This window comes from Haliotis rufescens, unplaced genomic scaffold (assembly GCF_023055435.1).
Source record: "Haliotis rufescens isolate VD_foot unplaced genomic scaffold, xgHalRufe1.0.p SCAF_59, whole genome shotgun sequence".
Taxonomy (NCBI): domain Eukaryota; kingdom Metazoa; phylum Mollusca; class Gastropoda; order Lepetellida; family Haliotidae; genus Haliotis; species Haliotis rufescens.
In genome coordinates, this window is record NW_025964323.1 from 686,774 (window position 1) to 707,335 (window position 20,562).

The window sequence follows — 20,562 nt, forward strand, 5'->3', positions numbered from 1 at the left end:
TCTCACCTGTCGTCAAGGTGTCATAGGTCACCTTGATCTACTTACGCCTGGTTATTCCCTGTTTCACAATAGTCTGTTTTATTCCCATTTATACACACTTCTACGTGTAAAGAGGCATAAAAACATTTGATACGCTGTATTTGTGCCACGGCCCAATTAGTACTAATTTAGTTGTTTGAATATTTACATATTTTGTATATTAACTGCATTTATTTAAGATCTGAGGTCGAAAAAAAGAAGTTTTTTTTCATTTCCGTGAGTACTTTATCAATGACAATTCTTCAAACCATAGGTTGCTCTCTAAATTGTGAATCGAAAAATACTGGTGAAACTAGTATCTAGCTCGCTTGGTAGACCATGACCATCTCTTAAACAAAGAAAAACACGAACACGGTTTCAATGCTTATCTGCTTCATGTGCTTCAGGTGCAGCACGTGCCCCCGCCGCATAACCGAATCTTGAAGAAAAATGTGAGACAATTAGTTACTTGTACATTGCATTGTCTTCAAACTGATAATCACAAGACATTGTTCATCTCACAGTAAACTGCTGCTGTAATATTCATAATCATATCGATATTCATAATCATATTCATAATTCCACTCATATCAATATCTGTCATCAAACTATATGAGGTCATCATATGGAGGAAAGACAATCAGATACTTGAATAAAACGCTGGATATCATTTGATTATTTGTAAATTTGATATCGTAGGAACAGTCTTGGTTGAACATTATATGTAACCAGATTCTTCCATTACTTTGAAACACATTCCATTTAGGTTGGATATGTCCGACAACATCACTTAAAATATTGAGTATAGTTATTGTAGCAAAGTACCAATTTTCACATACGTGTAGGGTGATTATTTGTGTTCGTTGCTTAAAAATATAATGACACTCTCAGCAATACTCAAACTAAAGGATGGCGGAGTATGGAGAAGACAATACAATGAAGGATATTATGGGGAACAATCCACGCCACTGGGTGCGATAACATCAGCAAATTCGCTGAGTCGCATTAAGTCGCTACTTCCTTGTGACGGTGACATATTCTAAACCCGAATATCCACATTGTTATCTACTTACCCCTGACAGAACATTCCGTCTTCATCACACGAACACTCTTCGCATTCCGTTGTTTTCCATGACGACCCTGGCAGGAACTTAATACCTTCGTAAGTACAAAATGAAATTTCTGTCCCCCATTCTGAAATGAGAACCACATACATTGAATACTTTTTTCTTTTGTAATTTGTAATATCTGATCGTTGACATGATTCATACCCACAGAGAAAGAAAGGATTAAAATCCTAAAGATATCCCTTTCACATTGTATAAGTACTCACAGCCAATTTCCTCTAATAACAAGCTGTCACCTCCGGTATCCCCAGCAATACTCACTGTATTTTATTATAATGTATTATGAAATTTGAATAATATCGTAATTGTAATTTAATATTTATCTCAATCTGTTCGTGTTTCTTGGGTTGTTCCATTGTATGAAATAGGTAATAGACTAGGGATTAGCAGTGCCATGGACCGTGAACTTTGTTGTCTTAAGCTGTAGGGGAAATGGGATGTAGGGGTTTTGGGAGGTTACCACTGTGGTCATTGGGCAAATGTAAAAATCACAAACCCTAACGAGGTCACATGGTCACATTCGGTGATTGTGAAGATCTAAAATTCTATCAACAGTTAGACAACAAAGCTGTTCATATTAATTTCCAATATCCTCTTAGAATTAGTGATAAATGTTAGGGTCCTACACAAAACTTTCTCTTAATTATTCTCACAAAACAAAAACCACAGGAAGTGGGGTGTGGGAAAATATATTCCTACGTGAAATAATAAGACGTAAGTAGTATTGGCTCTTCTATCATAATTGTACTATCTAAACAAATGTCGAACGAAAAACGGTATAATTGTAGCCACCTGGATTGACTCACGTGGGCAAAACGTAAAACGAATATATCAGCAATTTACAAAAACTTACTCCATTAATTGCGAACATATACCAACCCACGACAATCGTGTCAACTCGGGGGTTCCCCTAGCAATAAACTCGATTCTAAATTCCCTACTGTTCTAATGTCGGGTAGCCACAATGGTTAGACTGGACCCTCCTGAAATGGTTCATGCCATAAAAGTCCAGCAACCGAACAATAATTAAGACGGGCCGACCTTGTGTTCATGGTCTGGTGGCCGCTCATTAACTCAAGATTCACATCTCACTGTTTTGATTTATCTCGCTAGTATTCATTTGATATATTTGTTAACTTCAACTGAAACCCGGTCCTGTGTTACACGCATGGCACATGACCAACGGGTGCTCAATGGGTTGCACATGCGCTGCACACCCGTCGCAGACGCGTGTTCAACGGGTGCTCAACCCGTGTGCAAACCGTTAAGCACCCGTGTCACATGCGTGTTACACGTGTTCTCAACGCGTCTTAAGGGAATGCACTTTTAGGCACTAGTGTAACTCCCATTTATTGGATATGCTTGTCATTATTTCTATGAGTTTATCAAATAATCAAGAGTCTGACTATTCTTTGTGCCACTTGAAGGAATGTCCAGGGAAAGGTTCAGAGGCATATACGGACAGTGCAAAAGATGTATGTTGGTGAGGGTGTGGTAAGGAGGTTTAGTGGTTGGTTACTTGGGATTAGAGTGCCCAATGTATATCAACATCATAACCTTTTGACGTGACAAAGTGACAAAGCACTGAGTACCAGATGGATGAACTGAGACAACTGCAAGGAAGACCTGATACTCCACATACCAGTAACTTCCCTGGCAGCGCAACGTCTTTTAAGTCATGTCGCCAACATTGTTTCTCCTTGAAGACTTAACAGGCTAAACGTAGAGGTCTGTCATAACATGTCTGTCATATAACCTTTTGAAAGTTTTACCGAGGTTCTAATGTGGTTTGTATCACACCAGCTTCGATTTGTATTGGAGGATGTGAAACAAGGTTTTAAAAATGAAGTCACCCTACGTAATTAGTTATCCAAGGATTACGTTTTAAACAACCCAATTTTCCAATTTCAATCCTCCATTAACACGTTGATTGCAAGGTCAGCTGAAGCAGTAAAGTGTACAGTATCTACTAAAATACTTTTTGAAAACATTACTGATTCATTGAATGGTGTACAACTTTTGAGGAAGTATCATATGTCTCTCTTTGAATCATTTACAATTTTGCCATCCTTGTGAGTTGGTTCATCAAATCTGTTTTAGTCCACAGTATATGAAACATTCAGTCATACAAAGTGCTTCTTAGCATTACGTCTCATCTCTGAGTTCAGATCCTGGATGAACGAAATGAAATCCTCGTCAAGACGAATGGGTAATCCTGGTGATCGTGACACAGACGGGTATTGACTATTTACCAGTCAGTTGTATTGCGACAATAGCCTCTTTACTTCGAAAACCAACTGGTGCAAGAAGGTTATCAAACTCTATTTATTCGAGACTGTGTGCTCTGACCGCCCACGTTATGTTTGAACTCTGATCCATTTTCTCTCGATGGATATGGCCGCCTTAAGGGTGTCTGCTATTTATTAATGCTAGACACACTTGACTAAATTCAATGCACTCGAAAACCAAGTATATGTACTTCCCAATCAACGGGGGATACACTAGAAAATAATAAAAAATACATTACATTTTAATGCTAGATACACTTGACTAAATTCGATGCACTCGAAAACCAAGTATATGTACTTCCCAATCAACGGGGGATACACTAGAAAATAATTAAAACATACCGCAGGGAGTACAGTATTTGCCAAGATCTTTTTACAGAAAAAGCAACAGTGTAGAATTGGTATATAATTACTAAATATTTGCCAACTTACTATTTGTTTCCGTTTCAATCTGACCATGAGAAGATGACGCCTGGGTCAAGGTGACCAGGAGTAGAAGAATGAATACTTGCACGTACATGGCGTATTAAGGTGAGGATCTCTCTAAAAGAAGGGTAACATATGAGTTAAAACAATGGTAGAAATAAAATACTTGTGTGAAATTGTTATTTTCCGACAAGTCAGCAGAGTTAACTTCACATCAACTTGCTTAACCACAATGCCTGCTACTGGACAGATATTGATCACTAAACTGTCATTTTGATCATGAGCCATTTCATGTCCTCCGGTAAAATATTGTCTGAAATTGTTACTTTTACGTGGATTAGAACGTGAGTCAAAGTATAACTATATTGTACAACCATGGGATTCCGGTTAAGAATGTAGATCCCCAGAGGCCTATGCAAACCTAGGCTTGTCGTAGGCGGCAGCTGAATGGATCGGCTGGTCTGGCACGGTGACTCAGTCGACAGCAAGTCATCGTATATTAATTGCGTGGATCGTGGTTTTCTATACCGATTTGCTCTTGATTAAAGCCGCTGTCAAGCTGAAATATTGCTGAGTGTGGCGTATATGTCTGCCAATAATGAGGACCTCAGTAGAACAGGGCATCGTGGATCCATTCAGACATTACCTAATATCAAATACTACAAATAATGTTACACAGTGTGAATGTAACACTATTCATCGGCTAGGACAATGTTGTTGCATCTCGATTATTTACATACTGTCGTCATATTGCTGATTGAGGCGTTTACAAAAAAAAAATAATTAAATATTGTACAGTGGTAGATGTAAGTTTCTGCATTTATCAGATATCTAATTGGTAGTGTAACTCACCTGTTTACAGGTGCAGGTCCTTTCAACAATGGGCAGTTAACGGTACATTCGTCCTACTTATATGAACATATTCATTGATTGTGCTGGTATTGACGTAAACGGTCAATGACTCTTGATCTATCGCCTGGTGACAGATGATACTGAACATTAACTTTAGAAGATGATTTTCCTTTTGCCATTGCTGAGAGGTGGGCAGCGGAGTTCAAGATGTGAAAAGAAGACTCGAAGATGATCCAAGATCCGAAAGACCTTCAACTGCCACCACTGTGGAAAATGCTGATAAATGTATGATATGATTATGGTGGATCGACGACCAATCCCTCATCACATGGCCAATACAAGGCATCTCTCATGAAAGATGTGAGAACATTCTGAGGCGTTTGAAACACACCTGTATGTATCGTACACATGGGCCAAGGCTGATTTCGATGTGATCATTGGTTTCAGTTTTGGAGTGAGTGAGTGAGTTTGGTTTTACGCCGCTTTTAGCAATATTCCAGCAATATCACGGCGGTTCAGTTTTGGAACAAATATTTGTGTCAGGCTGAACATGATAAAAATAGAACTTATGGGTGTAGAATTGCAAGACGTAACACCCGCAAAGCGCTACGAAGATTTAGAACTACTCGCTCTAGTCTTGGCAGAATGGAAAATTACGAAAATAGGGATAAATATAGAAATTGTCGTCGGAAATACAAATTTGATATGTGTAGACACAGACGAGACAAACTGAAAAATGTTTATTAACAATTTTGGAATAATGCTGGAAACAAATACGATTTCTCAAGAATAGACCTTCTGCTGCAGATAACATAACAAAATCGCAGTGGCTAAGTCATTTTCAGAAGTTTTATTCAAATGATCCAATATTCACTACGGCAATTGATGATAAGCAAAAGTATTTCAGTGAATGCTTCACGGATGTTGATGAAGTTATGCTAGATTTACCCATTGTTGAAAACGAAATAATAGATGCAATTTAAGCATAAATTGTATGTAGCATTTGTTGATTTTAAAAAGGCTTGTGATTCTGTTTATCGCTTTAAGCTATGGACAAGTCTACGAAAAGCTGGTTTACGTGGGAAAATGTTTACTATTCTAAAATCAACGTATTCTAATGTGAGATCAGGGCGGTCGGGTAGCCAAGTGGTTAAAGCGTTCGCTCGTCACGCCAAGAACCCAGGTTCGATTCCCGACATGGGTACAATGTGTGAACCCCATTTCTGGTGTCCCCCGCCGTGATATTGCTGGAATATTGCTAAAAGCGGCGTAAAACCATACTCACTCACTAATGTGAGATCATGTGTTCGTTGTGGGATTGTGTTTTAGATTTCTTTGATTGTCCTTTGGGCCTAAGACAAGGCAATATTTTGAGTCCGATCTTAATTTCATTTTCATAAATGAGTTATGTTACGAAAAAGCTGCCAATGGTAAGCATGAGTAAACAGGATATCGAAATGTTTCCAGATGTGATAGAAATATTAATGCTCCTTTTTGCAGACGGTGTCATTTTAGTGTCAGATAACGTTTGTTGGTCTACAATGAAAATTAAATATTATAAGTACAAAGACGAAAGAATGGGCATTATCAGTAAATTAAAAAGAACTAAAATTGTGATCTTTCGAAACAGTGCTGAAACATATATTAGAAAGAAATGCTGCATATATCTTTATTGACCATGATACTGAAACACAAATGTTGATAACCACTTACAATTACCTTATTTCATAATATAAAACACGTATATACTTCAAAAAACGATATCATATTCATAATATGTTGTTCAAAGTCAACATGTTGTACGTATTTGTTGTTGTATCAATTAAAATGTACGACAATAAGGTGAAATTATGTTAGTCAGAAAGGGGTGCCTTTCCTGAAGAGTACTGTCGATATCTTTTCAAAGAAACATAAGTTATAAATATGTCTAGGGCAGATTTACGCCAACGTATGGACTGAAAATGTCACGGAAAGATGTACGTCAACGTATTGACTGATTATGTCATGACAAATGTATCTTTTGTTCAAACTGAAAATGCGTGACATCTTGTTTTACTTCACTTGATGATGGAGATTGAAATGTTTACCAATTGGAATGATACCTTATTATAAAAAAGATATTTGGGAACTCTTTCTTGCCAATTATCCCAAATTATACATATAAAATAATTATGAATGGATGTGTAATAAATTTAAAATAAATAGTTTTAGTGAAACATGTCACCTTTTCGCGATCGCCTGGCATCATTACTATTTAACAGTGTCTTCTTGAGAGGCATTTATAAGTTGAAGTTCAAAGTAAGGATACGATATATTGATGAACAACTTATTACAATTAGGAGCGACTTTTCGGCGTATGTTCTAACCGTCACTTGCTGGATAACGGTGTTAGAACCTACATCGAAACGTCGCTCGTGTTTCACTCGGAATCGTACAATCACAACTGCTTTTAGCAGAGATTTATTCTGGCTATGGAAAGAGGTTTGTCGCTTTATTTATAGATGATAATTGAGATACTCCCCTTTTCTGTATTCAATTTCTACTATATTTCCAACTTGTACTTAAAGAAATAGATATAAATAATATCTCCTGTATAATTAATTATTGTAAAAATATATATCTTGCATTCATTTAAGAATACAGACCATTCATGGTATATCACAGTAGAATCGGTTTCAACCACTTGATTTTTTTCACAGAAACGCTTTTCAGAAACCGAGTATTGGTGTATTGAGATGAGTTTCATCGGGTAGAAAGTTGGTACATTTAACTGCTTTTTGAATGACAGTTGTTCGGTAATATACACCTTATACACCTTTACCATCTGCATGTTTTAAAGAAGACATTGTGTTGTAACATGTGTTTACTAATATATACATGTGACATAAGTATACCAGACATAAAACGTGTTTCATAGTTTTGATCTGACATTGAATAAAAAATCCATATAAAAATGATTCTCTTAAATGTGATTGGCTTTATAGCATTTGATTTAAAAAACCTCGTATGAAATGCATTTCTGCATTTAACGTAAGTTTAGCTGAGTACCAAAGTGACCACCCCTAGCGAAGAATTATCAATTAATTAATGAAATATCTCCAACCATTTACCACCGCGGGGACCAGGGACAGAGTGTATCCAGAGGACACATTGCTTGTCGTAAAAGGCGGCTAAATAGGGAACCTGTGAGGATTCAGGGTTAGAAAACGTCCCCGGTAGCCTATGTTGGTCGCAAGAGACGACCTACTTGGGCTGGTAGCAAGGCTATCGCCGTTGAACGTTGTGCATGTTGCTCAGTTACTTGATTGTCTGGTCTTGAATATGGAGTCGGCGTTAAACCAAAAACAAACAAACAAACAAACAAAGCAAGTTTGTCCAAGACAGGGTTTCCTCCAAATCAAACGGACACGTGGATATAACCCTAAAGCTGTTCAAATCGGTGATAATCCGAGCTCACTCACTCACTCGTTCATACAAACGTTAAGTGTTCCGGTACCTGTGCAGTTGAGAAAGAGCCTCGATGTGGTTTGGGGGAATAAACAAAGGACCAATCGGCTGGGCGACTGTAAACTGTATAAGTGAATTAATTATTGTTGAACGCGAATCTAAATCCCTTTTTCACTTCACCTTTTAGAGTCCATAAAGGAGTTAATTAATATAGCAGAACTGCAACAAAGCCACGACGGGAACATTAAACATTCACGTCTATACACTGTAAACGGGACTCTAAAACTTTTCACTTCTTAGTAACCCTACCGTCTTCTTCATGGAATATTGTACAGAATAATATTATATTTATTGATAATATATTAGGTCCAGTAATGGGATATATAAACCATTTAGGTTTGTACTGGCAACAGCTGTTCCTAATCGATACGTGCACAATTCAGTCTGTATTTACATGGCTACGCTATTGCCAATGTGACGTTAATGTTCAAGTCACGCCATCCAATAACTATTAATCATTTGAATTGTTAAGCCGTTAAGTAAATAATTCTCAACATTGAGTTCCATAAATTACATATACAAGTAGGCGTAGGCTACTTGAAAGAATGCTGTTGAAGTTATCGTTGACAGGTAACATCAATTTCGAGAAAGATTTTTTTTATTTATGTGTAATATGTTATATACACAACATGAAAAAAAAGTGCAAATGAACAAGTAATATAACATTCAGTCAATAAGTGGTCTGTGTGACACATCTCACATTAAGGACAGGACATGCGTAAATTATGATACCATAGAAATCGTTAAAGACCGATCTCTGGTATTGGCGTATACGTTGACGCCTTCACAGGTGACTCTTAGCATATTGAATTATTATTATATAAACTCCTCCATACATGAATATGACTTAGCTAAAATTCCGAATGAGAATGAATGTTTTAGTTTGTTCGTTTGTAGTAAATAATCCAGTCCAGTGATTGACATCGTAATAATAATACTAATCGACCGGTACATCACTCCATAGCTCGTGTACCTTGCTTGCACGCTCGCCGACCCAGGTAGAGCACTACCGTCTTGTAAACAAAGAACGACACAGCTACGGTTCTTAGGGTTTATCTACTTCATGATAGTATTACATTTTACATGAAGAAGTTTTAGTTTCCCGGCGTGCAGTCCTGCAGCTCATCCTCTTCATCCACCATTTTAGGCTCACATGCATCATTGACAACCTTACAGCCTTCAGGTGCCCCAAATGCCCCACCCGCATAACCGAACCTAGAAATAAAAAGCGAGTAGGTTACATTGTGTTATGTCTTCCAACTAATAATCACAAGATATTGCTCATCTCACAGTTGCCTGCGTAATATTCATAATGATATCAATATTCAGAATCGTATTCATAATTCTTTTCACAATAAATATATATACTGAACCGCAAAAGAAACGTCACCATGGATAGATATATGAGAAACCTTATTTGTCCAAACACTGTAAACATACTTTGAGACATATAAAAGATGAAAATTGGCACAACTGATCATCAAGGTTGAAATTAAAGTGTCAAATGTTCTTAAGGTGAAACCATCACAGGTCTCTGAGAAAATGGCATCACACGTCAGTATCTCGTATGTCCGTTATGTGCATTGATGACTGCCGTGCAACTTCGATACGTGTAATGGATGAGGCGGTTGATGAAGGCCACAGGCACTTGAGCCCACACTCTGAGGAACACCTGACACAGCTCTACTGCAGTTGTCGGCCTTGGTCGGACGTCATTCAGCCGTCTTTGAATCTCGTCCCACATGTGCTCAATGGGATTTTAATCGGGGCTGAGGACAGGCCCCTGCATGGTTCTGATGCCATCCAAGACCAATTCCACCCCACATCATGATGCTCGGACCACCCCACGAGTCCCTCTCAACAACACAAGCATCCGAATAACGTTCCCCACGGCGTCGCCAGACTCTCTCTCTACCATCTGCTGTTGAGATATAGTAACAGCTCTCATCTGAGAAGAGGTCGCTTCTCCACTACTGGTGGCGCCAATGCTGGTGCTGTGTTGCCCACTGAAGACGGTCCCGGCGCTGGAATGGGTCCTCGGTGTGGCCTGTGACAGTGGAGGTGTCTGCTCGTCAATCGACGACGCACGGTCTGTCGAGTAGTTTCCGCAGCAGTAACAAAGCGATCTTAAAGATGCTGTGGCACAATCTGACGATCCTGACGTCGGGTGGTTGCCCTTGGTCTTCCACTACGTGGTCGGTCATTTGTAGTGTTGGTGGTCTGGTACCGTTGCTGGAGCCTGCATATGGTCCTTACGTGGACTTGAAATGCATTGGCTACTTGCCGGGCGGTTTGTCCAGCTTGCAGTCGTCCAAGGGCTTGGTGTCGCTGATTTCTTGTCAATCTTGGCATGTGGTAGGAATTCAATAACGAATGGATGTTATCCTATCTGGGTGGACTTTTATAGGGCAAGAAATGGGGGAACGCATGTGCATTTCAATTTGCACGGAACTCACGTGCATCGGGTTACCATGGCCGTTGCTGTGATGCGTTTGGGCGATCGGTTTTATTGTCATCTGCTTTGTTTTGTTATCATCAAATTCATTTTTCCGGACAAGGTAATGTTAAATTTTAGAAACTTAGACAACAATTACCCAGATATTTAAATGACAACTTTTCATGCAATGTTACTTTGGGTGACGTTTCTTTTGCGGTTCAGTATATTATCAAACTGTGAACGATCTGTATATATTCGGCATTTTGTGTAACATAAGTTGAACTATTGCTGATTTTGTTTTAAAATAGCTTTTTGCTGTGAACGAATGGTTGATGGATCGATCGAGTATTTCTTTCTCCCCACTGACAGCAATATCCCGGCAGTGGACACAGGGAATGGGCTTCACATTTTATACACATGCGGGAAATCGAGCCCTTGAAAGCGAGCGCTTTATCCACAAGACTACCCACAGCCATCTCAATATATAAGGTCATCATTGATTTTATATTTGAATAACACGTTTGATATAATTTGATTATTTGATAATTTCATGTAGTGAGAAAAGTCTTGGTGATCATTACGATATATGAAAACATATTCTTTCATGCCTTTGAAACACATTCCATGTTGATTGGTCACGAGGTGTCCATCACGACAACATCACTCTGATTAACATTCTGATTGCCGACGAGACATTAGCATAAGAAAGTATATATAAGATAGTTGGCTTTTCTTTAAGAAATAACATTGCAGTGTTGTCTACTTACCCCGCACAGGAGAGTCCGCCTTCATCACACGAACACCTTATACAATCCGTTGTTTTCCACGTCGATCCTGGCAGGAACTTAATACCTTGGTAACTACAATATGAAGTCTCTGTCCCCCATTCTGAAATTGTAATTTATTATCTTCTTGAGGTCACTCCAATATATAGGATATACTTGTGATTATTTCAGTGAGTTTGTCAAATGATCATGACATCTGAATTCTTTGAGTGACTTGAAGGGGATGCGCATTTAGACAACGGAGCTGTAACGAGTAAGATCCTTCCTCCTCCTTACTACAAGAATTCTTAAAAAAGTTAAACCTGGTTTGGAGGATCAGCGGCATTGGCGGACAGTGCATCAGATGGGTGGGCGTGAGTGTGGATGTGGGCATCAGTGTAGAAGTGGTATATATGCAAAGTTACTCATTACAAAAAAACTTCAGTTTCATGTTTCTTGTGTTTGATTTAAAAAAAACAACATCGGTGGTGGGGGTAGCCTAGTTCTTAAAGCCTACGACCTGGGTTCAATTGCACATATGAGAACAAAGTGTAAAGCCAATTGCTGGTGTTCCCTTCATTCTATAGTTGGAAAATTGCTACAAGCGGTGTAAAATCCAACTCATCCACCCACGTACGCACTCACTCACTCAAAAAGCGTCCCAGTTTGTCAGTTGTTCTGGCGTATACGATATGTTAAATTAGAGAGATGCATGAAGAAGTTCAGATTTCCAACTTACTGTTTGTTTCCTTTTCAATCATACCACGGCTAACAGACCCTTGGGTCAAGGTGACCAGGAGGAGAAGAATGATAACTTGCATATACATGATCATGTATTTGACTGGAGGTTCTCTCTGAAAGAAGAGTAACAGTTGATGCAAATATGCCCACTATGAAGAAGGAGCGTTTTGATTGAAAGAGTCACGAAATGTTAGAATGTCTTAGCGATTTGACACACTGTTAGTATAACATGTAATATCAAAATTGCTCAGTACACAAGTACCATCAAAGAGCGTATTACTAGGGCATATCAACCTCTCGTGTTGTTAGGGGACAAGACGAATGGTGATTGTCACGACAGAGTGAGTTAAGATGTACCTCACATCGGCAATATTTCAGCCGTAGCGTGACGAGGAGTCACACATTAATAATAAATACATTTCAACTGTTTAAAACCAATCGTTGATGGACAGTAAATCAACTGGAGTATCACAGATTATACTTAAAATCTAGTTTAAGAACACTTAAAAGGATAAATTATTATTCAACTTCAAAATGTAAGAAAACGGGTTATAGATCGCATGCAACTGGTACGCAATTCAGCCATCAATCATAATTACTCCTCAGATTGTTGTGCAGGGACATTTCATTCTTTCTTGTTATTCGAGGACGAGACAAAGGGTTATCGTAACTAATTTGTAACAAATTTTGTAACAAGCCGGCAAAGTGAAACTTAGCGTCAACTTGCTGAACCTAACAGCTTCATATTCATAACACATAGAGTCACTAAATTGTCATTCAGATAACGAGCCATCCCATGTCCTTTTTTGGCAAATCCAAGTGTGAAATTGTTAGTTTTAGCTGGATCAGAACGTGGGCAAAGTATAATTATATTGTACACACGCAGATGCCAATTAAGAATATAGATCCCCAGAAGCCTGTGCTCGTAATAGGCAACTAAATGGATCGGCCTTCAGGCTCGGTGACGTGGTCGTCAGCATGGTATTGTATCCTAATTGCGTGGATCGTTGTTCATAATACCGATTTGCTCCAGACTCATGCCGCCGTCATAGAGCAGGAATATTGCAAGTGCAGAAGAGTGCGGCGTATATATCTGTCCATCATGAGGGCCTCAGTATGTCAAGGAATGACATTAAGACATTACGTAATATCGAATACTACGAATAATTCTACACAGTGTGAAGGTAAGAGTATTCATCGCTAGGACATTGTTATAACATCTCGATAATTTACATACTGCCGTCACATTGCTGGAATATTGTTGAATGGAGCGTAAAGAAAAAGCCCAAACATACAAAAGAAATATTTTACAACGTAATCTGTAAGTAGATCTACAGTTATCAGATAATTTCTTGTGTAGCTTACCTGTTTACGGGAGAAGTACTTTCCAAATGCGTGTGATCACAATGCGCAGCTGACGGTACGTGCGTCCTATTTATATGAGTATGTTCATTGATTGTGATGGTATTGGCGTATACGGTCCTGTCGGTGTAGCCAGGAGACAGATGACATTGAACAATCAGACATGGAGTCAACTAATACTACTATTCCACACAGACCACGAATTGATATTTTTTTGGATTCGTAGTTGAATCGTTATCAGTTCGTGAAATTCTTAAATGATTCGCATATATTCGTAGTTAGTTCTTTCAATTCTTGAGCTATCGGGAATTCGTGGCAAAAGTTTTGAGCTGTTCAACGTTTTGGCCACGAACTCCCGATAAAAAAATATCGTAGTTAATTCGTAACAAATTCGTGATGCATTCTTAGGCATCGTAACTGAATCGTAATCGATTCGTAGGCATTCGTAGGTATTCTTAACTCATTCGGGGATTCGTGAATTCGTGAATTCGTGGCTTTACGACGAATCGGCTACGAATCTTTCACGAATCCCACGAACACACGCCGAAGCAGGTACGAAGCTCACGATCCGATCACGAATCAACTACGATTGCCGACAAATTGGGTATGTAAGGAAATTAACATTGATTTCAGGTCATTAGCTGCTGACGATTGTGCCATTATAACACGAAATTCACGATTCAGCAAGATGCCATCCATTTTGAAGCTGATGCCAAAGCATGGGCGGGGGCCTTTTTATAGCTATCTTGAGGGAAAACCCCAAAAATTGTCAAGAATAGTCACGAATTCAGTTTTATTCGTACCTGATTCGTACATGCATTCGGCGTATTCTTAACTGATTCTTAACTGATTCCTAACTTTCGTGCAGTATTCTTAATAGCTTCTTGCAAATCGTAGTGAATTCTTGACAATATTCATGCGAATCCAGCCGAATCCCAAGAATATTCGTAACTCTATCGTACCTGTATCGTAACTAGATCATAGAGCGTCACGAATTGGACCATAATATTTACTAAATTCGAGTCCTCTCGATTCCTCAAATTTACAAATCGTGGCGATTCGTTGGATTCGTGGGATTCGTGCTCTGTGTGGAATAGTAGTATTGTCAAAAGATGGGCAGCAGGGTTCAAGATCGGAAAAGACAGCCTCGAAGATGATCAATGACCTTCAACTGCCACCACTAAGGACATTACTTAATATCAAATACTACAATTAATGTTACACAGTGTGAATGTCACAATATTCATCGGGCTATGACAATGTTATTGCAATTGGAATATTTACATACTCTGGTCATATTGCTGATTGAGGCGTTTACAAAAAAACCACCAAATATCGTACAATGGTAGATGTACGTTTCTGCATTTATCAGATATCTAATTGGTAGTGTAACTCACCTGTTTACAGGAGCAGATCCTGTTAACAATGGGCAGTTAACGGTACATTCGTCCTACTTATATGAGTATATTCATTGATTGTGCTGGTATTGACGTAAATTGTCAATGACTCTTGATCTATTGCCTGGTGACAGATGACATTGAACATTAACTTTAGAAGATGACTTTCTTTTTGCCATTGGTGAGAGGTGGCCAGCGGAGTTCAAGATGTGAAAAGAAGACTCGAAGATGATGCAATATCAGAGAGACCTTCAACTGCCACGACTATGGAAACTGCTGATAAATGTATGATATGATTATGGATGATCGACGACTAAGCACACGTAGAGAATAAAATTTAAAATACCATCGTCAGAGATGAATCTCGTAGGGTTATCTTCCGAAACAGATTCCATTAGGCTTAAATGTCAAAGTAGTGTATCTGCAATAGTGGGATGCAGGCATTTTAGCATTGTTGGCTGAAGGGAATGTGTGGACATCAGGGGATTTTGTTGAATACCACCTCGCAGTCAATCATAGGTTCAGAGCATTTTTAGTATTGATAACAACGTCTCTTTAATGTCATATTAGTATGGATAACAACGTCTCAGAATGTAAGAAAAGTGTTTTTGTATTTCGCTTATTGGAACATTTATCATTGGGCCTTCACTATGCTATGTATATTCAGTTTTTGTTTCAAATAAAACGTAGTTCTATCAAATCCACATTTAACGTAGTTGTAATTTAATAAGCATATACCTTATTCGTAAAAGAAACTCATTATGTCTAGTGCAATAGTTTAATATTTCACAGCCAATTTCACATATCGACATGACATTCGACATCAATCCAAATCGATACAAAGTGAAACGCCCATTAAAAAATATCTGTTATATAATAATTCACTGCTCTTGCTGGATGTCTGACAATAATTATGTGTTGAGGGTTCTTCTATCAGAGAGAACCAGGTTAAATTTGAAGTGCTGGCAGTAAAAAACCAACATGCTCTCTTAAATCACAAGCCAAATGTCGGTCTATTATGACATAAAAATACATGTACTTATGCTTCTCACATTCAGCGTATTGTTGAACGGAACAGCGAAATGGTTAGCTTGAATTTATTCACAAAACATAACACTTGGTTCCCAGTTGTGTACAAGTGTCATCATTAATTGTCATGCACCCCAAACCTGTACCAGACAAACTCAAATTCGTTCAACTTGGTATCAGACATGAACAATAATCGCAATCCTATAGTGTACATGTAGTTCGTATGTAACGACCAAAGCATTTTCCTAAGATGTCCCTTTGCAATTCGAACACATACATTTACTGTCATCTATCATAGACACTGGGCCCTCATGGCTGAAGGCTGATTGTGATTTGACCGTTGGTTTCAGCTTTGGAAAATATGTGAGTGTCAGACATGATCCTTAGTTAGCAACCTCATGCTGCGGTCCGAAAGGGACAAGTATAAACTGTAAATGAAGGCTTCCAAAACGGACTCTGGAAAACACCATGGAAACATCACTCAGCAAAACAGGAAATGGTGTCAAATGGTGTCATGTAATTGAAGTTTTTGTTGCACAGAATGATGGTGCAACTCGAGATTTATTGTAATTTAATCTAAAGTGCATTCCATCAATTACATTCCTTCCAAAATTAGGTGTAATGATGACACACACTTTACAAACAAACGCAAGCCACCTGAATATCCAAATGGCTGTCTCATTTCATAATGGCCGCCAGGTGGTACATTCATATATTTGTGGTATAAAATTTGATAGAATTATTTGATTTGGACTATTTTTGTGTTGTTTTCAATGTTCATTTACAATTCTGATTTTGCTTACATCTTCTTTTCACAATATCCGTCGTCTTTGATTGTTGGAGTCTTTTCAGTTACCATAAGCTGACTGACCATACACATGCTTGTAATGCCATTTAAATAAGTATATCTGTTATCTACGCCACTAAGTAACATATTCAAATCAGAGTGCAGTCCTTTTTAACATGCCCATTCATTAGTCCGAGCCCTTGAAAAGTGTGTTTGTAGCGGGGACATCATCAGCGTTACATTTGTCTGTTGTGCAGCAATAGTCACAGCTGAAATCAACATGATCTTGTAGATGCTGCTTGAGATTCACACATTCCTCTCTGTCCGAAGATTGCTGCCACCACAATTTCTGACAGGTCTGTTTAGAGGCACACCTGCAAGTGTCAAAATGGACATTTGACAAAACAACACATTTCAAAATGTTCCAATGCATTAACATCTGGAATGACCAACTACAAACAAGGTACCGTTGTTCGAAACCGTGTCAAAGTTAATATGTGCCATTCTAGACGACACGGTCCAAACTATTCCAAATCTGAAACCTTTTGAAAATGATGTTATTCAAATCCCATTGTCAATTTCTGATGTGTTTGTATGCACTGCGTTCTTCCACGATACGAGAATACATACGGCCACTGTGTGGTGAAGCTGCTGCTGTTATAACAAGCAAATCAGGCGACGGCATGGTTCTTGCAATGGGGAAATAAGCGATTGCTCAGATCAATGAGCGCTCAGATAACACGGCGATATATCATGTGCAACATATACAACAGCTTGCGGCCCCTGCTCCACGCTGTGCTTGGACAACAGCAGGGCTCGCTCATGCACGGAATAAGGCTCCTTTGACTTCCCCGAGTCATACATATTTATTCACTATCTCATGACAACTCCGTGTGGATTCCGGGTTCGAATTAATCCCTAGCAACCCGTGCGGTTTGCAAGAGGCGACTTAATGGATCGGGCGGTCAATCTCAGCGATTTAGTTAATGGTGTGTCAACGTACCCCGACGGCGTGGATCGTTGCTCATCGTATCAATCACTGGATCTGGTTCAGACTTGATTATCTACACGTCACCGCCTAGCTGGAATATTGTTTTCTGCAGCGTTCAACAACACACACACCTTACTAAATTACACAACATTGTATGCATTCACGTGTCGATGATCGATTCTTGGATGAAGCTCGTCCGCCATATATAGACAGATGGAATTAGTAAAAATCCTACGTTTCAAACCTTTTTTTTCCAGAAGTGTTGGTTCTTCAGTGAAAGAGAATTGGAGGATGAATATACATATTGATAGGGAAGGGATTGAGTTGAGGTGACGTTCAGCCTGTGTACTCCACAATTGGAGAAGTAGAAACACGGTCTGGTGACACTTACTTCTTCGTCAGTTCCACTTGACCATTGCTAGAGACCTTGATGTTCGTGTAGCAGTACCTCGTAGGATATTCACACATCTGGAAATTGTGTGTCGCTAAACACAAGAACGACGTGCAACTTTGACAGAGCACTGAAAAAAATAAACAAAAACAATTCAATCGATGTTTTCAGATATGTATGTTAATTTAATCTGCATTGATCTTTCACCATTAATTCGTTTATTTAACATGTGCAACTGTAGTGCACAACACCAACAATGTATGAATATTTCATGAACAGATAAGGCCTCTGTTGAGAGCCTGCATAGGAAAGTGGGCCCTGAGAGGTCCGGATCTCAATAATCCCTAAACCTGGCATTGCGGACAAGTATCCTGTGCACAATAAGTGTTTCTTCGTTGCAATAACGACGTTTTTAATATTGCATCTATATGACGACGGCTTGCAAATACTCTGGACTAGACAATACAGTGATTGATATTATGTGCAACGTTCCACTCCGTCGGGGTACGATGACGTGCTATCAACCAAGTCAATTCAAGTCAATTGGGGACCAATTCTTACCCGAAATCCCTGTTAGGTTTTACCGGTATGTACACACATCTATATACGAGTATGTAGTACCGTTATTCCGGACACAACTTATAAGAAATGCCTAAACAATACGATACATTTAGGTACCTCATGCAAGAAGAGTTTGTTGGGGGCCTTTCTAACCAGCAATCCCAAATGAGGAAGTCAGTGGGTGAAGATTGATATTCACATCAGCATTATTCGGCCATTCGTCTATGGGTTTGTATATACAAAGGGTTTTTCGCATAGATAATTTAATTGCAGTTAACTGCTATGAATAACTTGCCTCCTGGAGGAAGTGTTGTAGGTGTTGTTGTAGTAGTAGTAGTGGTTGCTATAATTGTTGTAGGTGTCGTAGCGGTCGTGGTGGTATATGTTGTAGAAGGAGTCGTGGTGGTTGTAGTGGTTGATGTTGTAGAAGGTGTCGTAGTGGTTGTAGTGGTAGTTGTTGTTGTGGGTGTCGTGGTGGTAGTGGGAGTTGTTGGTTTTTGTGTGGTGGCAGTTGTCGATGTAGTGGTTGTTGTAGAAGGTGTTGTGGTAGTTGTTATCGCGGGGGTGGTAGTGATTGTAGTAGGCGTCGTTGTGGTGGCATCTGTTGTAGTGGGTGTTGTAGAAGGTGACGTTCTGGTAGATCTGATGCTAGTGCTGGTAGTAGTAGAAAGGGTATCAGTGGTAGCAGCCGTAGTAACTCTTGCAGCAGTGGTTGATGTGGCGGTATTTGTGGGACCTGTAGTAACTGTAGTGACTGGAATAACAAAATTAGTGAATTAGGTCTTTCTTTTTTTCATAACTTGATATTTCCACTAAACGGGAATAAAATAAATACACTTCTTCAATCGTTTTATGTTTTTTGTCAGTATGATGCCCAAAGTATCAAGTTCTCTGTTTCCCTTTTGTCATTTTGTGTAACGTGACAGCACCAACGCAGCATTTACAATGGACTAGAGCCACACACTGCTTGGAATACCATCGAAACCATGCATGTTCCGAGCATAGTATCTCAGTCATATTTAGACTGTGAATTAAAAATGCTCTCAACAGGAAATGTTGCTTTTTTAACTTTCCTGATTTGTTCGTGAGGGATCCTTGAAGTAAGCGAGAAAACTGACACGCCTTAAACTTTCATTTGATATTCAAAATACCACCCGGTTATAAAATAAAATAAGCATGGCTAGATAGAGTGAATACTTTTCTGTCAAATTCGGTCACCCAGCAAGCGTGAATTGAGAAAGTCAGCGCCGAGTGTTCCCTGATGCCATATATATTACATGCACAAGAAGAAGCGGATGGGCGATTATAATAAACGAATAAATATGATCAATAAACAACAGGAAATGAATAGTCAGTGTGATTTCACAATCCAACAATCTTACGTTTCATGTTCTCGCCCATATTACAGTAGTTGGTATCGCAACACAGATCTGTGTATTCATCGTCAAACAGAGCCCTGTGCAGCACGTGGCTTCCGCAATACTATAACAAATCAAATTGTAGAATTTGTTTAAAGGGTTTAACGTTCTTTTGTCAAACACACAACTGTACAAACATGTCTGTGCATCTTATTCAAAGCATATTTATTCCTGTCGCTACTGAATTGCAGGAGCAAGCATCCTATGCTGGTCACAGGAGTGGACATGGGCGTCTTCAGTTCAAGGGGGAGTATGCAGCAGGGTGTGAAGACATCCTTACCTTGTCAGCTAGGTGACGGGGTACACCTCTCTGCTCATGTGGACGAGGCATCCGACTTCTGATTATCGGTCCGTGTAATCCCATCAGGGGCTTTTGATGTTATTAAATTAATTATTGCCGCTTCATTACCATATTGCGATATGCAAAGGGTACGAGGATCTGTTGCAGGCAGTTACAGAACAAAGC

The 20,562-nt window shown here is 39.1% G+C and overlaps 2 protein-coding genes and 1 long non-coding RNA gene across 4 annotated transcripts; all 3 read right to left on the reverse strand.

Moving 5' to 3' along the window:
* Nucleotides 1–419: 419 nt before the first annotated feature.
* Nucleotides 420–14,940, reverse strand: LOC124142867. 2 transcript variants are annotated; one of them, XR_007218676.1, is made up of 4 exons: nucleotides 14,920–14,940; nucleotides 3,866–3,976; nucleotides 1,092–1,212; nucleotides 420–457 (listed from the first exon to the last, which is right to left on the reverse strand). It is a non-coding gene; the product is annotated as an uncharacterized LOC124142867 (long non-coding RNA). The 2 variants fall into 2 exon arrangements; XR_007218675.1 differs by lacking the exon at nucleotides 14,920–14,940 and adding an exon at nucleotides 4,712–5,495.
* Nucleotides 9,256–13,824, reverse strand: LOC124142802 (small serum protein 2-like). Its single transcript, XM_046511462.2, has 4 exons — nucleotides 13,526–13,824; nucleotides 12,159–12,273; nucleotides 11,423–11,543; nucleotides 9,256–9,433 (listed from the first exon to the last, which is right to left on the reverse strand). The coding sequence occupies exons 2-4, from the start codon at nucleotides 12,250–12,252 to the stop codon at nucleotides 9,313–9,315; spliced, it is 336 nt and encodes a 111-aa protein (XP_046367418.2). The 5' UTR covers nucleotides 12,253–12,273; nucleotides 13,526–13,824; the 3' UTR covers nucleotides 9,256–9,312.
* A 1,528-nt stretch (nucleotides 14,941–16,468) lies between the features above and the next one.
* Nucleotides 16,469–20,192, reverse strand: LOC125374575 (integumentary mucin C.1-like). Its single transcript, XM_048385462.1, has 4 exons — nucleotides 20,061–20,192; nucleotides 18,974–19,432; nucleotides 18,118–18,247; nucleotides 16,469–17,109 (listed from the first exon to the last, which is right to left on the reverse strand). The coding sequence occupies exons 1-4, from the start codon at nucleotides 20,077–20,079 to the stop codon at nucleotides 16,923–16,925; spliced, it is 795 nt and encodes a 264-aa protein (XP_048241419.1). The 5' UTR covers nucleotides 20,080–20,192; the 3' UTR covers nucleotides 16,469–16,922.
* Nucleotides 20,193–20,562: the final 370 nt, after the last annotated feature.

Bases quoted from the DNA above. Each gene is read 5' to 3' on its own strand.
- LOC125374575 (XM_048385462.1), bottom strand. The intron at 18,248-18,973 runs GCAAGTTATTCA...TATTTTTTTCAG, and splicing joins TACAACACTTCCTCCAGGAG to TGCTCTGTCAAAGTTGCACG. The intron at 17,110-18,117 runs GTAAGTGTCACC...TGACACTTGCAG, and splicing joins CAAGTGGAACTGACGAAGAA to GTGTGCCTCTAAACAGACCT.
- LOC124142802 (XM_046511462.2), bottom strand. From the start codon at position 12,252: ATGATCATGTATATGCAAGTTATCATTCTTCTCCTCCTGGTCACCTTG. The intron at 11,544-12,158 runs GTAAGTTGGAAA...TTACAATTTCAG, and splicing joins GATTGAAAAGGAAACAAACA to AATGGGGGACAGAGACTTCA. The intron at 9,434-11,422 runs GTAAGTAGACAA...TTTTATTTCTAG, and splicing joins GGCGGACTCTCCTGTGCGGG to GTTCGGTTATGCGGGTGGGG.